We start from the raw sequence: 16,500 nt of genomic DNA on the forward strand, positions 1-16,500 counted from the left end.
TGATTTTGTCATATGTCTATACTGTATGTCACACATACCGTATTTTATCTGATGGTGTGTCCAGGACTTAGAAATTCTATTACATTCCCAAAGGAGACAGAGGTGGAAACCTGCATTTCCAGACCCATGTCAATCCCCGAGTCACTGGGTAAAAGGTGTAGTGAGTGTGAGAATGTGTGGATGGATGGAAGGACAGAAAAGAAGAAAGCTCTCATTGCTTTGTTTCTGATCTCCTATATTTCTTTCAAGGAATTACACCCATGCCCTCTCTTGAGCACTGGGTCCTCTGTTTATACAACTGCATGCTTGAATGTGTGATTCAGACCGTTAGCAGCGTCAGCAGTGGAAATATGACTCACTGCTGCCACCACCAGGACATCTGAGCACCTACAATCTCTCTCATATTCTGTTTCATGAAACATTTATATGTTTAAAAATTGCCTTTCCTATTCTTTCTTTCTTCGTGGGAGAGGTAGAAAATTATATTATATGTCACTTAAAATTTGCTTCCTTTTGAATATTATTTTTTTTTATAAAAATAGAAAAGTAACACTCAAACGTTTTCCAGCATTCAAGACATGTCATACATAGTGAGCGAGCACTTTCAAATTAAGAACATTAGAAAGGCTGCAAACAAAAGAAGGCTATTCAGTCAATATTGTTCATTTGGTAGTTTTGTAGGTAAGTAAAACTAAATTCTCACTTCTTGAGAATGACCTGACAGGGAAACCTTATTCTGTAATAACCATTTCAAATTGTTCATCCTAAACTCTACCATAACGATTTAGTGTGAAACAGTCCCCTGGGTTGACTCTATAAATCCCCATGAGGATTTTATGTTCTTGAATCAAATCTTCTCTTGCTTTCCTTTGTTCTAGACTGCAGACTCTCTCTCATCCTAGCATTAATCCCGCATCAACAGGGTCCGCTTGTCGGCACGCCCGTCTCCATTTGGTGGTTTGAACCAAATCCTTGAGCTGACGTTGCCTGCCGTCAGGTAGGGGGGGAGGACAAAGTAATGTAGCGGGAGGACAAAAATTCATAGAGGGGATTATTAGGAGGCATTGGAAATTTGGCCAGGATGCCACGGTTACAGCCTTACTCTTTTCGAGAAACACCCTGGGATTTGTAATGACCACAGAGAGTCAGGACCTCAGTTTTACGTATCATCCGAAAGGCGGCACTTGTTTACAGTATAGTGTCCCCATCAGTATACTGGGGCATTAGAACCCACATGGACCACAGGGTGAGCACCCCCTCCTGGCCTCACTAACACCTCTTCCAGCAGCAACCTTAGTTTTTCCCAGGAGGTCTCTCATCCAGGTACTGACCAGGCTCACACCTGCTTAGCTTCAGTGGATTGCCAACTGTAAGTTGCAGGGTGACATGGCTGCTGGCCTAGATTGCAGACTGAACTCCTTTAAACTCTCCATGTATGACAAATGAAAGTCCCCCTGAGACTGCAAATTTGTCTTATTGGTCGTTCTAAGTCAGTTTTTTATACTATGAACAAAATAGAAAACAAAATACTCTAAAGTCTTACTTTTGTGTTGTACAATGGGGGAATGTTGGAATCTTACTTTTATTAATTCCACACTTATTGCTGTAGTCCCAAGTATTCTAAGTTTTTTATTGCTTTCCTACATTGACTTAGATGTTCATGAATAGTTCACCGCAAATCCGAAACATCCATGTAGTATGTATTAAGTTTCTTTCTACTACCACTGTAGTTAACTTCACACTAACCATTGTTGAATTTCACTTACCAGGTGTCTTCCCAGTCCATATCTTTTCTAAATCTTTTAGCAATTTAATTGCCTCTGTTTCTGTGTTTGCCACTCCCCCTATTTTTCTATCATCTGTAAAATTTTGTTTGCTAAATACGTCAGAATGTAATCATTGAAACAAATCATTAAGGACAACTGGCCTAAAACACATCCCTGCAACCCACCACTGCTTAGATTTGCTCATTTATGGGTTGTGACTCTTAAGAAAGCTGTTTTTGAGGGTTACATTCCAGAACCAAGCTGCACACACTTTGCATAATAGGAAATTTACTAAGAATAACAAATGAGAGCAATTGAAAGCAGATAAACTGGATTTACAGCAGGGACACAGGGATCCGATGTCTGACAGGGGGCTTGCTTCTAACTGCTCTGCTCTACTGTTGCTGATATCAACCAATAAACATCACCTGCTGCTACAGTATGAGTATTGTCCTCTCTCTACTTGTGTCAAGCTTTTTATTCATGACAATGAATGGCAATTCATTCATGGCAATATTTTTAAGGGCTTTGTTGAAGAGAATTCCACACTCAGGTGTTAATACTTTACATATAAAAGTCCTCCCTTTCCTAGATTTGTGTTTTGTTTCCAATTTTTGTTTTAGTTGGCTTGGATTATTGCACACTTCCATTAACTTAGTTTATTCATGACATAGTCTGCAGTTTAGTAATTTGCTTCTCCTTTGACTATACTAGAACTGCCACTAAAATCCCAATGTGCTTAAACCTATTTTCTTATCTTTATGGATATGTTTCTCTGTTGAAGAATCCGTTTTTGCCTTTTTCATTTTTAGTCTCTAAACCTCCTGAACCTGCAGCCCAAAGCAATGGAGACTGAGACTGAGAGCCGCTGTGTCTGTACAAACCTCCATTCACTGCCTGCCACTGTGTCAGTCTGGCAGTTGCACAGATAGCAGAAGCCGCTTGCAGGAGGTGTGGGGGTGTGTTGTATTCCATCAGTGGGTCTTGTGGCCTGGGTCTGGTGGTGCTGTGGCCACACTGGGCCCTATCAGTGACAGCGGGCAGGCTGTGGTGGCAGCGCGGTGACTGTGGCTTGTTCTTTACCCACACTTACTAACCAACATGCAAAGTACTGTAAGTGCAGTACCAGGCAGCCTAAGCGACACCCACTGTCAGAACCCAGTACTGCACCGACTGCAGGTTACCTGTTCACCCAGCACCTCGGCCTCACTGAAATGGTTTTCAATGGTTTTCTGCAAGTGCACATTCTGCATTTACTTGTGTTGTTCCAGGAATTAAATACTGTACTAATACAAATAAAGTGTTGTATTCAGCTGTAAAACTTTAACTAACACCCACATTAACTAAGCAGAAGGAGAAAAAAAAGATTTTGACAGACCTTTTTTTCTGCAGATTCTGCTTTTCGGCCTGTGCATTAAAACCGACACTGGGACTTCTCCATTCTAATCTTAATACTGAATGAAAACATTCTATTGTCATTTCAGTACTCACAGTAAGACACCACATTCTCCCTCATTGTCAGTCCTGATAATAGTATTACAGTACTGAAATAGTAGTTTCTCTACCTCTGGGCTGTGAAGCCATATGTGGGGCTCAAATGTTTCCCACAGTGATGCTGTAAAAATAGCAGAGATCAGTTGCACATTCCTGTAAACAAACCTGGAAACCAGCTATTCCACTGTATAAATATATCTGATCAAAAAATGTTTGACACACAGACAAACACCGAGTAGGATGAGGAAGGAAGAGAGTGAAAGCTGCTTTCAGGACGTGCATTAGAGAGAGTCAGAGCTGTGAACCAATAACTGCTGCCGGTGTTTTGCCAAATTCAGAAGCCAGACATGGTAACTGCCAATGCAGCTCCTGAGCGGCTGTTGACAGGAAAGAGAGACTAAAGCAGGCCAGGAGTGTCATGAACGGAAGCTTCACAGGGGCCTCCATAACGCTTATCAGTCCCCGGCAACAGCATGCTGTGGTTTCACAGTTTTGCAAGGAACCCTCCCCTCAGGCCCCCCGGCTCCCCTAACTGTCAGCAATGACACTGAGCTGTGCAGCAAAGCTTCTGCACTAATGCCAGTTTTAATCCTCTTCAGCTACAGAATGCATGCAGAAATCATATTGGCAGCACATTATAGTCCCACTGGATGCACTTCAACTCCATATTGAATCCATAATAAATCCATACCTACTCCATATTGAATCCAGATTCACTCTAAATTTATTCACACATTGAAATATAAGCCGATCTTAATCCACCACATTGGTTTGTGTCTAGTATTTCTGTTCTCTCATTTTTACTGTGGTTTTCCATGGCTTACCTTGCTAGATTTATACTTTTTTTTACTAATGTAATCCATGATAATAGCTGAGATATTTCAGTGGTTCAATTACAAAATTAGTATGATTATTACCATAGCCAAGTGTTGGAAATTGTTTCAAAACATGGTAAAAATGTGGGAATGCCTAAATATACCTGGAGTGAAAGCACGCAATTGAAAAAATAATCAAGTATTTCTTTTTAAACAGTAAAGATTCCTTGGGAGTAAGGATAAGAGCTGTCAGAGCATGCTCTCGTTAGGTTTGTGAGGTGGTGGAATGAGTCGAGTGAGCTGTGATTAATGCTGAAACAATGTCACACAAGCAGCTGGATGGTACAATTAGAGATTCCATCCCTGTGACTGGTGAGAAAACTGTTCTAATCACACATGGCCCTGTGGTCCCCTGGACTCTAATTTGTGGTAAACTTCTTTTTGTTTCTTTCATACAGCTTTTGGGGTCAGTACTGCAGCATTTTCTGTTTTTTCACCCCTTGAATTGATTATGTGAAGAATTGTAGGTCAAACAAAGCAGTACTTAAAGTTTTTTAAACCAGTAATCCAGAGATTTTTTTTTGTTTTTATAAACTTTGTTTAGCAAGTGCAAGGTTTCATTGAAGTGTAACAATCTTACATTTTTGCACTGTTTTCCTCAATCATTCTACACTGCAAAAGTGAGGAATGACCATCATTCCTCTACGCTGACTTTCTGAATAGTGAGACTCTGTTTCTACTTGCTCAGGTATGTGTACTGAGGGATACAATAACATTTACTCATAAAAACTCCTATTCAGTCTTAAAATTAAAAAATCATAAAATTTGGAGACTTAAAAGTGTCCCTAGTTAAACATTCCATAGCATTTTCAGTTTTCCCAATGTAGTCTGAAAGGATTTTTATAATCCTATTATTTTGTTCTTCCATCCATTTTCTAACTGCTTTACCCAATGCAAGATTGCAGGGGAGCCAGAGCCTAACTCTGCAAACAATGGGTGCAAAGTGGGGTGCACCTATTGTTTATTATTTATTAATAATATGGTTATTATTGCTGTGTTGTGTGCTGTGCTGTGTTAGTGTAACAGTTTTTGTGTGATGTGAACACAATGCTGAACACAATGTTCTGTGGACCCTTTCAAGTTCAAATTAGAGTCCTGGGATTCCTTTTCTTATTGCTATTGCTATTGCAGATAATTAATGATAACGAATCAGATAACTCATAGGAATAATGTGTGAAAACCTCAAAATTTTCTATTGGACAAACCACACAAAAATTAAATCCAGCAGGAAACCCCATTAAAAATCCTACAGGATTTTTGAACCTTTCCAATTGGCTATTCTTTTGACTTCTGGTTGAAAATCCAGTATGAATCCTAGCGCACAAATATTAATTATAATAAAAGTCAGCCATTCTTGCAGTTCATCTAACAGGTTCTGAGAGAAGAACAGTTTTCTGCACCATTGACACCCACTCTTTCTGGGTTTGCTCTTGAGACCCCTGGCTGTAATGTAATACAGAAAGGACTCTCCAGTGGTAGGTATAAAGTGCAGCACCCTCTCCAGTGAAGTCATGCGTGATGTGCTTTACCCAGTCTATACCAATGGGACTCACACCAATAGCAGTCTGTACCACTGGGCAGACGTTCAGATGAAGAAGTGAAAAATCATATCACTGGTGGAATTAAAGGGGGGGGGGGGGGCTTTAGGTGTGCCATGTTGTTTAACCCCGGTGTGGCATTAAGCCAGGACACCAGAGTTAATAAACAACCTATAAATCACAAAGCCTTGAGATCTTCAATGTTCAAGCAGCCAGGACCTTGGACTAATGTTTCATCTTACACAGGTCTTCATACTGAGGTATTGGTTGGTAACTTCTGGTACCAGAGGGGAGAGTGCCACTTACTGGTCCACAAACACCACACACAGGCACATTCTGGTGTTAAATATCCACTGGCAGCAGTCTTGTTTATTCCATTCAATATTCTGAAGAAGTCCAATGACGTCCAGCCTTGGTCTCAGTGATAACCATTCCCTTACCTTGAATAATTCCTAAAACATCTGTATCTTTTTTAGTACTGTAAAATGCTCACCCTGTCTTCATCTATATCAAGATGTACTACTCTAGTATATTCTGCTAGATAGAATTTAAAAGCATCAGAAATAGAATATAATCTGGTCTGCATCTTCAATAATCTGTACTGTATCCCAGAGACCCCACCAGCCATGTCAGTCCCTGAAATGTGCTGCTATCTGCGATCTAATAAACTAGTACATCTGCACACACAACATCCCACTCCCCGATTACCTGGAAATGCTTTGCATAACATCATATCCACGATTGCACAGACACAAGAGTGCGACCACAGGCACAAAGAAATGTTTGTACTTTGAAAAAGCATACAAAGAAAAAAAACAGTCTCACATCATATCATTGAAAATAAACCTTCATTTAAATGAAACAGAAATGTACTGAAGTCCGTACTAAAGACATAGACAGTCACATACAGTAATAATACTTGTTTAAAGACACAGATTAAAAACAAGTGAAACATTTGTTTGTCACAAATGAAACAAAGATTTCAGAGCATTATAAAGAAATGCTATGTTTACTTGCTTGTAATAATACCTTGGGACTGTAGTATTTTCATTATGTTAATATCTTTAGTTTTTCCCTGGTTTCTCATACTTTCAACACAGATCTCATTTACTACGTTTGACTATGAAATATGGTCATAATATATAGCAGGATAATTCCATGGTCCAATACGGTAAAGCACATTGTAAATATTTTGAAAAATTTGAAGAATACAGAAAAAATATGCTATGATAAATCAATGCTATGTTAAATTCACCTAGATTAACCAAAGGGGCCAATGAGCTTGTATATCAATATACTTTGCAAAAACAAGTAATTTACCAATGCTTGATTTACATAAAACTTATTTTGACAACTCTTGGTGCTACTTTAGACTAGATCAGGGCTATTAGGGTGAGATTGGGAGTTGCAGGAAGAGTCATATTTATTCCTTGCAGAAGAAGACACATCTTCCTAGAAAGGTGTAGGTGTGTGGAATAATTTGCCATTCAGGTCTAGGGGCTCACAGCTACTGGGATGCTGAAAGTTACAACATAACAGATTGATGAGGCTTTCAGATCTTAGCCGTTAGCTAACAGATGAGGAATATAGGCTGAGTAGCATTCTTTTGGCTTGAACTTTTTCTATTTCAAATATCAGAGCATCAGAAAGGTAATGCATGAAAGGAAGCTGTTGACATCATCTTTTTCATTGGATTGCCTGTTAAGGATCTCAGTAATCAACTGTCACAGAGGGGCTATTTTAGGGATTAATCTCAGCTCTTGCCACTTGTGCCATCAGGGTGTAACAGGCTCCCTTGGTGGACTTTAATTTCTCCCTGGAGTATGTGCAGCGTAGGCTGGAGTGGCCCGAGTCCAAGATATTCCTGGAAGTGTGTAATGATGTGTTCGGAATGACCAGAGTATCTCTTGACAAACTCAATCCCTCCCTATTAGTGCTGCCGATTCTCTGAAATTCAAGGCCATGGAAACCAGCACAACAGAATTCCCAAATATTTGAGTCCCACCTACAGAATTTCATCATCTGTATGTTACCAGAGCACAAACCTCAGCTCATTTGAAGCCCATTCTCTGCTTAATCAAGCCCACATTCCCCTGCTTCAATTCTGGGGGTGTTCAATAAAGCATCACTCCAAGAGAAAAGACATTGCATGATTAATCTAACAACAGCACAGATACATAACCTCATATCCAGTTTAAACAACAGAAATTTAAACACAAGTAATGCTTTCTCACTTGGATAGTATTATTACCACCTTGTAACCTCATGTCATCAGATAGAGAAACTATGCAAGGCTGGGACTGTTTATTAATAAAGTTGGAAACCTCTAAGGAAAATCTAGATGTTCTGCATTACAGAACATGGTTGTGTTCTTCTCTCTGAACCAGGATTTCAAACCACTGTCTCAGCATCTGTATCTATCTCAGTATTGTGACTGGGAATACTGTGCTGTAGGAGGTGTCATTTTTCAAATGAGGTCTCAGCTACTTGGTCAATTAAAGATTCCTTTGCACTGTTCACAAAAGTATGGATTTTGACCCTGGTATCCTGAATAAATTCAGGGCTTGTATAATCTGTGCAAAAGTTCCCCCTTAAATCAATTGGTGAAGCAGTTTCTCTACCTGGTCTTCTGGGTGGTGGGGTGATGGTGCAAAATGATGGCCCACCCAGCCAGCTGTTGCACAACTATTGTAGATCACATGGGTCCTCCTCTTATATGTAAAATACTGTGAGATCCTATTGGCACCAAAATTGCTACACACATGCCAGAACACTCCATTCTGACTTTAGCATTGCTACACTTCATTCTTAGTTCTCAATATTGACTCAGCAATACTCCATTCTGACCTTAATTTTAACGCTGAGACACTCTATTATCAAATGAATACTACTAATAATAATAATTAATAATTGCTTACACTTATATAGAACTTTTCTGGACACTCCACTCAAAGCTCAAATGGAGACTCCCCTCCACCACCACCAATGTGCAGCATCCACCTGGATGATGCAACGGCAGCCATAGTGCGCGCTAACGCTCACCACACATCAGCTATTAGTGGAGAGGAGAGGAGAGTTATGAAGCCAATTCAAAGATGGGGATTATTAGGAAGCCATGATGGCCAATGGTCATTGGCCAGGACGCCAGGGTTACACCCCTACTCTGTTCGAGAATTGCCTGGGATTTTTAATGACCACAGAGAGTCAGGACCTTGGTTTTACGTCTCATCTGAAGGACAGCGCCTGTTTACAGTATAGAGTCCCCGTCACTATACTGGGGCATAAGGACCCACATGGACCGCAGGGTGAGCACCCCCTGCTGGTCCCACTAACACCACTTATAGCAGCTACCTTAGTTTTTCCCAGGAGGTCTCTCATCCAGGTACTGACCAGGCTCACACCTGCTTAGCTTCAGTGGGCTGCCAGTTGTGAGTTGCAGGGTGATATAGCTGGTGGCTAATACTGTCATTAGAATACTGTCACTAGAATGCCATTCTCATTTTCCCCCAACTCAGATACACTTCCTTGTCAGGCATAAGCACTGGCTCTGTTCTTTTTTCTTTCTTGTGATACACTACATTCTCAGCTCCCAAAAATGAGTGTTAAAATTTTCACTATGTGTTCTCTCCAGTTCTGTCCTGCTCTTGAATAATAAAGATTAAATACTCCTGGCTGCAGATTACATCCTGAGAGGCAGTGCTCAATATTACAGAACGGTGTAAGAGTCATTGCATTCAATACAAAGAGTCCTCGGTGTCAGCAAGTTACAGTAAGGCATCCCTGGAACCTGAGCAGCAGAAAATCCAATAGATAAGAACACTGTGCTGTGGTCCTTGAGACAGGAAACTCAATAAAGGAACTCAGCACTGCCAGCTGAAAACTGACATGCTTACAGTAAGTTAGGTTAGCCAATAGAGATCTATACCTCTTCTCAAGGAGCAAGTTTGAGAAATAGGGCCCAGGGCCAGCATGCGCCAGAGATGATAATGATTTGGGCATGTGGGGGGGCAGGATTGGAGTTAGAGGCCTCCCACCACAAGGAACAAGGGTCAACAGTGAACCTGTTATGACTCCACACTCTCAGCTTGCCTTTTTTCATCAATGAGGTAACTTCTTCAATCCTTCATTACAAACATGGTTATGTACTGCATTGCTGTGATAGAAATGAGATACTGTATCAAAGACTGGATTCTGTGTTCTGCTGCTACAGTGGAAACCACAGTTGTTAAGATACCTGACCTGAGCTACAACCTTCATCTTAACATCACAGCATACATTTCTTTCATTTGAACAGTAAATTGAGCTTGAACAAAATGCACAAACTAAAATTAATTCAGTCTTTAGAAGCTGACCTCTAGCAGAACTATAGGACAAGGACAGAAAGGATGAGGTTTTTGCTGATTCGTTAAAGAATAGAACTAACTAGAGGGAAGAAAAAATTTGATGATTTCCAAGAAATCTTGCATTGACTGACTAATTCTTACAGCTAGAGCAGTAGTTGATAGTTACAGTTAAAAGTAAACACACCCAAAACTCCTTTGATCATGTTTTGTACAAAAATGTGTTGGCTGTATGAGGCAATGTCAAATATTTTACTTTATTCAGCTTTGAAGGGGCTATGAAAGGGGTACGGGAGTATTTGTGCATCTTAAAAACAGGAGAATATCTCTGGACTTCCTGGGCAGGGAATGTAAGTGAGCCCCTGGCTCAGCACGATACACTAGGCCCATATCCTTTGTGGTCTACCACACTCAAATTAATATATGAGCTTTCTGACACCACAGACAGAAAGGAATTTTTTCTACCAAAAAGTTTTGAAAGTGTTTCTTTCTAAATCTAAAAACAAGAGTTATGGGCTTCCTTCTGAAAGTGCTGCTTGGGGTGATAACGTCGAATCTCTGGGGACAGCCGGATTAGTCTGTCCTTCCTTGTCCATCCGTTTGCTGAATGCAAAGAGAGGACCGTAAATTTGGACGACATTTTGTGGATCGAAAAGAAAGAAATCTGAATAAAATTCACCCTTTGTGGACGTTTCTAAATAAACACTGGATAAATATATTGAACAGAGAACAATTATTCCAAGAGTTGATTATTTTCATAGCTGCTAGGGTTGCAAGTGTTCCCTAGTGATCTGGGTGACTTGGTTTCAACAAGGAAACAGCAGCTGAACTGATATGCAAGGGGAAAATGTTAATTACTTTGCTATGTCCAGAGAACTGCTGACCAGCATCTCCAGCACAGGACAAACTAGACCTGGCCCAGCTTTCCAGCATTCCTTACAAGATGTTGGGGCATGAGGAAATGGAGACCAGCCTAGCTTGGTTAGCTAATGGAGTTCAGAAATGGAATACCAAAGTGGGTTCTACATGCAAGATGTCTCCTTGAAACATGCTGTCAAATCATTTAGGTCTTTGCAGCTCATTGTTCATTGATAGTCTTTTCTTGATAGTCACTTTTAGTTTCAAACCATATGAATACTGACACATGTTTATTTCAGACAAATACTGCAGACATCATTCTAGAAACAGAGGATTCTAACAGGTGGTTTCAGGACACAATTAACAAGCTGTACTCAATGTGAGTAAGAAGTAGATGACAGTGCTTGCACAATCAAGGATCACAATCCACTGTGAGCAGGACCATGACACTATTATCAAAAGGCTGACTTTATGCATGGAAGATATTATAGAAATAATCATCTACCAAATCTGAGGGAATTGTAGCAAAATATAAATCAGCTAAATGTTTAAAATAAGACTGTTGTGGTAACAACACTGACCAAATCTGTTGAGTAGTTTTCATATTCTCCTTGGTGTGGTACTGGTTTTGAAGCAGTGTATTATTGGGTGAATCAGGCTCTTGGAGATCTACCTTTGATGACAATTCCAAGACAGTATCTAACTCAACAGGTGTCTACATATCACTCCAGGCAAGCCATGAAACTTCTCAAGTGCTACATGAGAGGACTAGTCACCCTGTAAATGAGCTGTAACACCTCAGCAATTTAGCCAGTGAATGTGAGCCTTATTCTGTTTTTGTTCCTCAGGCTGCATGCTTTTTTTTTAACAAAATTAAAGCTTTTTATCCACAATATTCCTGGCTCTGCATTCTCATGGCCCTGCAACAATATCAATGCTGTACGTTTCACCTGCACATACAAGTCCAGAAGAAGAATGCAGCTGTGTTTTACAGATCGATGCCTCCTCAGCACAGGAAAAAAGTGCCACATTGCATCACAAACAAGGAGGGCACTAATTAACACCCTGCTTTTGTTTTTTATGTAGATGCCTATTTCCCTCTGTGGCCATAGTTGTCATTCTCTCTGTGTTGCATTTTGTATGATGGGTCATTAAGCTTCAAATGAGCTCATACTATTTATTTTGCACCCTTGTATATCCCAGTTACTTCTGCACTGTGATGCTCTTCACAATGCACTGCTATTTTCCTTTGATTTAGCTCAGCCTTCTTACTCACAGAACAGTCAAATGGCTGCATGGGAAACTTAGCATTGTCTCAAGTGTAAATGTAGTCTGAACTGAGGTATACTATTAGAATGAAACAATGTGACTTCAAGACTGCGGATCATAGCCTTTATAGACCTAAACTGTATTTTGGAGGAAAGTAGAGAATACACTGGCATTTTAAAACAAATTGTGTGTGGAGATCTAAGACGTGCATAGTAGGAGCAATGTTTGTCAGACTGTGCTCATCTATTACCCCTGCACCTTGTAGTAGAGGGAAGAGGCAAATAAAAATGCTTTACCAGTGCCCTGTAGCCTGAGTCCGGTGAGCAGAACTCTATGTTCTCTGTGGCAGGATATTGACACACCAGCACACAAAATGACACCATCCACACTCCATCTGGACACTCCAAAAACAGAGCAAATGTATTCGAAGCAGTGACATAAATAACCAAACAACAAATGCTAAGAATCTTTACAAGCCTTTTCCCAACTCCAGCATGCAGTTTATTCCATGTTTTCCATATTAAACGTAGCTGAGATTCACAAACTGCATAATATTTTTTACCTTCATTTTCCACACTTGCAGAGTGGGCACCTTTAATTATGCATTTGACACCAAAAACTGATGTATAAATTAAGCTCAGGAGCAAAAATGCTGTGCTGATGCTTTGTGTTAAAGCACACATTGTGTCTTCTGTAAGATCTCTGTAAGTCAATTTTGGTTTTCCTCAACAGCCTCTGAACAGCTTGATTAATTTCCTGTGCAAAACACAGTTAAAAGTGTGAAATAAACAAGCTAGAATAAAAAAAACCAGTGTAAACACTGAAGTGTTTGAACATGTACTTGTCTTTTAACTTTTTCTATAGAGAAATACAAAGTCTGCTACAATTCAGATGAAAGGTGACTCTGAAGCAATGAACAACAGTGTTAGCATAGGTAGGGTAGGTAGAAGGTACTGTAGGTACCGTAGGTATGAGTATTAGGTATAATACACAAATGCAGAACTTGGAGAAGCCCTGTGCTCCCAAACTGCAAGAGATTCAAAAATGCTGACTGTGCAGGGCTGTTAGCTTTGTTTTGTTTTTTTTTAAATAGAGAGACCAAGCAATTCAGAGGTGTACGAGACAACTTGAATAGTTTCCTTGATGCGCATTTTCAGATTTTTGTATTAAAATGTGTCTTCCGCGGGGTTTACTGTGCATTTCTTTAATAAGAATAAGAATTATTATTAGTTCAGGTGGGTAGCTGCATCAGCATGCGTAGGCTGCAAAGGAACAAGTAATAGGTTTATTCCATGCTGAAAAAAAGAAGAAAGAAAACACAACGTTTCGGCCGTGGGGCCTTCTTCAGGTGTGAGAATTATTATTATTATTTGTGCATTTGTTACAGTGGATGTTTACATTTGTACTTCATTTTTTCCACTGGGTATGATAGTGGGGTTTTAACTAACTGTAAACATAGACTATGAACTGGAGATAAACAGCTCCACTCCACTGCAAATTAAGTTCATTATTGTAAGGTATGTTGTAACAAATGACTGCGACATAATTTTACTTACCCTTTCTCTCAGGGTAAAAGAAAATCCTATATTCAGACCTTGAAAACAGAGGTCTTTTGGGGTGTGAGGGACACCAGCAATTGGAATCCAGAAGCAAAGATACTTTTCATTGGGACTTCCCTGGTCCCTCATTCTGTACTAGAACTAGAAATAAATTGACCATCAGTCTTCAAATAAGTGGAAACGTGACTTTTTTTCTAATCCTGAGAACGGGTAAGACTCTATTCTGGGAAAATATAATCACATAGCTGAATTTAACTCTGGTTTGTTTTTCTTACCCCTCTTCCTTCTCTCTAACAGTGTTGCATGCCTATTTATTACATTTTCAAACTATCAAACCACAGTCATATCAATCTCACGCAGCTAGCACATTGTGGTCATTTTTCTATCGGTCTACAGCTTGGGAATTTAATTTTGCACACGTGTTTTTGTTTCTTCAGGAGAAATTCCATTTCAATTGTTCTAAATATGAATAATTACAAATTTCATTCCAGTGTCAATCTAGATTATTCCCGATTCTCATGAAAAGACATTTGAATAAAGGTGCATCTGAGGCAGCAGCACAACCCCAACAATTTACAAAACTGCTTCCAGGGAGGCAGATAGAGCACACCTTAGCCAGGAAATGAGAGAGGAAGATACTCCCTTGAAATGCAGATGAACATGAATTTATTTTTGCAGAAACATGCATACCTTGCAATTCTGTGGAATAGAGCTGTGTAGACCTCATTTTCTTAGAAACAGTCTCTAATGCTCCTCAATGTTCCTTTGTGGTCCCCCGTAAGAATCCCTGTTCTACTGTTTAAAGCACACAGCAGAAGCTCATATGCTTTGAAAGCAAAATAATGGTTGATTCTTCAAGTTTACTACACAATGTGCATTAGTACCAGGGATCAGACCAAGGTGCCACAACACATACTCTGTAATTCATTCTTCTAGTACTATGATTGAACTTCCCCAACCCTGTTCCCGTGAAAACTGTAGTAAAGACTGGGAACTGACAACTCGCAAAACAAACGAGTCTAATGACTTCGCGTTCAGGACTGTCATATCAACATCAAAAAACAAGAGTATTTAATTATTTTATTAGACGATTCCTCAATCAGACCTGCAATGAGCTGGACCCAGAGACAAAACCAGACACTGAAATTTCCTAGGACTGCTTTAGTGATTTTATCATCTCCCCTGAAGCTTTGCTGACAAAGTTTGGTGGAAGGTCACCAGTCTGGCAGGCTGAGCCCTACCCCGGACAGGGCAGTCAGACTTTGCCAATGCAGCTCTCAGCCTGCTCTAGTTTGGATGGAGGTTAGAAAGAGCTCCTACCCACATACCCACAAAGCTGTGGTTTCCACAAGAGTCAATCAGCCACAGGATTTCAGAAGACTCCAGCCACAGGACCCAGCACATATAAATGAATAAATCTGCAGCCCTGCTTTCCAATGCACTCCCCTACACAGACCCTTTGCCCAGACTGAACCCCCTTTGCCAACACCCCAGTCTGCATGAATGCTGTCTGAGGTCTGCACGCCCCCAACACTCACCCCTCACGAAGCATGACTGGTACGAAGGAAATGACTCAAAGATGCTGTTGGAGGCCATGGCTTCCTTGCAACAAAGTGACAGCCTGCACGCTTGTGCTCGCAAAAAGAGAACCGCTGTCGCTTTTCTGAAGCCAGTGAGTGCCTTTGTTTTTAAATCCACTCTGAGCTCTCCTTGGGCTGCAAAGGGAAATAAAAAAATAATGTTAAAGAATTAAACGAAACACATTTTCTGCACTCATCGTCTGACCAACATCCACTCAACCACAACCAAATTCTGTTCACCTCTATGCATCCTCCCCCCACACTCCTCACCATCCCAGTCTTACAACACACTGGACACCTACATTTAACTTGCCGCTTCTCCAGAAAAGAGACCCCCATAGGGCTTTGGGATGGCATTCTCCTTGCACTATAGACAGGGCGGTGGAAGGTGGTGGACAGGCTGCGGTTTACTGATGCTTACCCTTGCGCAAAAGACAACAGCACTTGAGCAAAAAAGTCGTTGTGGTTTCAGCAATCCTGGTGATTCGCACTGAGATCAACGAGCACACCACTCCCCCCTCCTCCCCCTCTCTCTTTCTTTTTCTTTCTCTCTCTCTTGCACTGCCGTGACTGCTCCCAGCCTGGGTTTGTGGTTGTGTGGTGGCCCACAGACAGCTTCACATAACCCCAATTACAAATTTAACTGTTCCTTTCCGAAAACCTCAGCCAATTGGGTAGGGCCTGTCACGTGATATGGTGATGTACAGGATTTCTTTTTTTTAATCTGGTATCGTGGCTTTGCCTTTCCCACCCCACCTGCCCTCCCCTTTAGTTCAGTGAGGAAATAACAGTGGCTTGAGTTTGTACTGAGAGACAGAACAAAAAATGACTCACTCGCACAGTGACTAGCTATGCAAATCGCACTCCAGGAGGAGATACAATTAGCCCTGTGTGTCTCTCAGTGATCCTGGTGAAGAGTCCAGTGAGAATTTACATGTCAACTTTTCATATCTAGGTATAATCTGATAGTGTTCTGAGAGGGAAAGTAGACTCTGAAGTCATCAGTTTTCCAAAGCTCTGTGCTGTGTACCAGCCACCTGTGAAGGGAGTTTATGAGGATACCAACACCCCTTTCACTCTGCTATTACCCTATCTTCTTCTCCACTTCAGGTGTCCTTCAGAGGCATTCAGACTGCTATAGAGTTGCACTAAACAATAATTTAAATTTTTGGATTCAGTTTCCTCTGAGGAGTTCTGGGTGACCAACTGAGTGAGACTTTT

At 40.7% G+C, this 16,500-nt stretch overlaps 1 protein-coding gene across 3 annotated transcripts in view; it reads right to left on the reverse strand.

The window, feature by feature from the left end:
- Positions 1–15,879, reverse strand: part of runx1 (RUNX family transcription factor 1) — a 71,644-nt gene extending 55,765 nt beyond the window's left edge. The window contains exons 1-2 of one of the 3 annotated variants that reach the window (XM_088608234.1): positions 15,582–15,879; positions 15,238–15,414 (exon numbers count right to left, since the gene is read on the reverse strand). In XM_088608234.1, coding sequence (XP_088464360.1) covers positions 15,238–15,414; positions 15,582–15,636 — 232 coding nt within the window. In that variant the 5' untranslated portion in view covers positions 15,637–15,879. The remainder of the gene's footprint in view (positions 1–15,237; positions 15,415–15,581) is intronic. The other 2 variants (XM_088608216.1, XM_088608224.1) reach the window with 2 other exon arrangements.
- Positions 15,880–16,500: the final 621 nt, after the last annotated feature.

This window comes from Lepisosteus platostomus, chromosome 2, assembly GCF_059453375.1.
Source record: "Lepisosteus platostomus isolate fLepPlt1 chromosome 2, fLepPlt1.hap1, whole genome shotgun sequence".
NCBI classification, from domain to species: domain Eukaryota; kingdom Metazoa; phylum Chordata; class Actinopteri; order Semionotiformes; family Lepisosteidae; genus Lepisosteus; species Lepisosteus platostomus.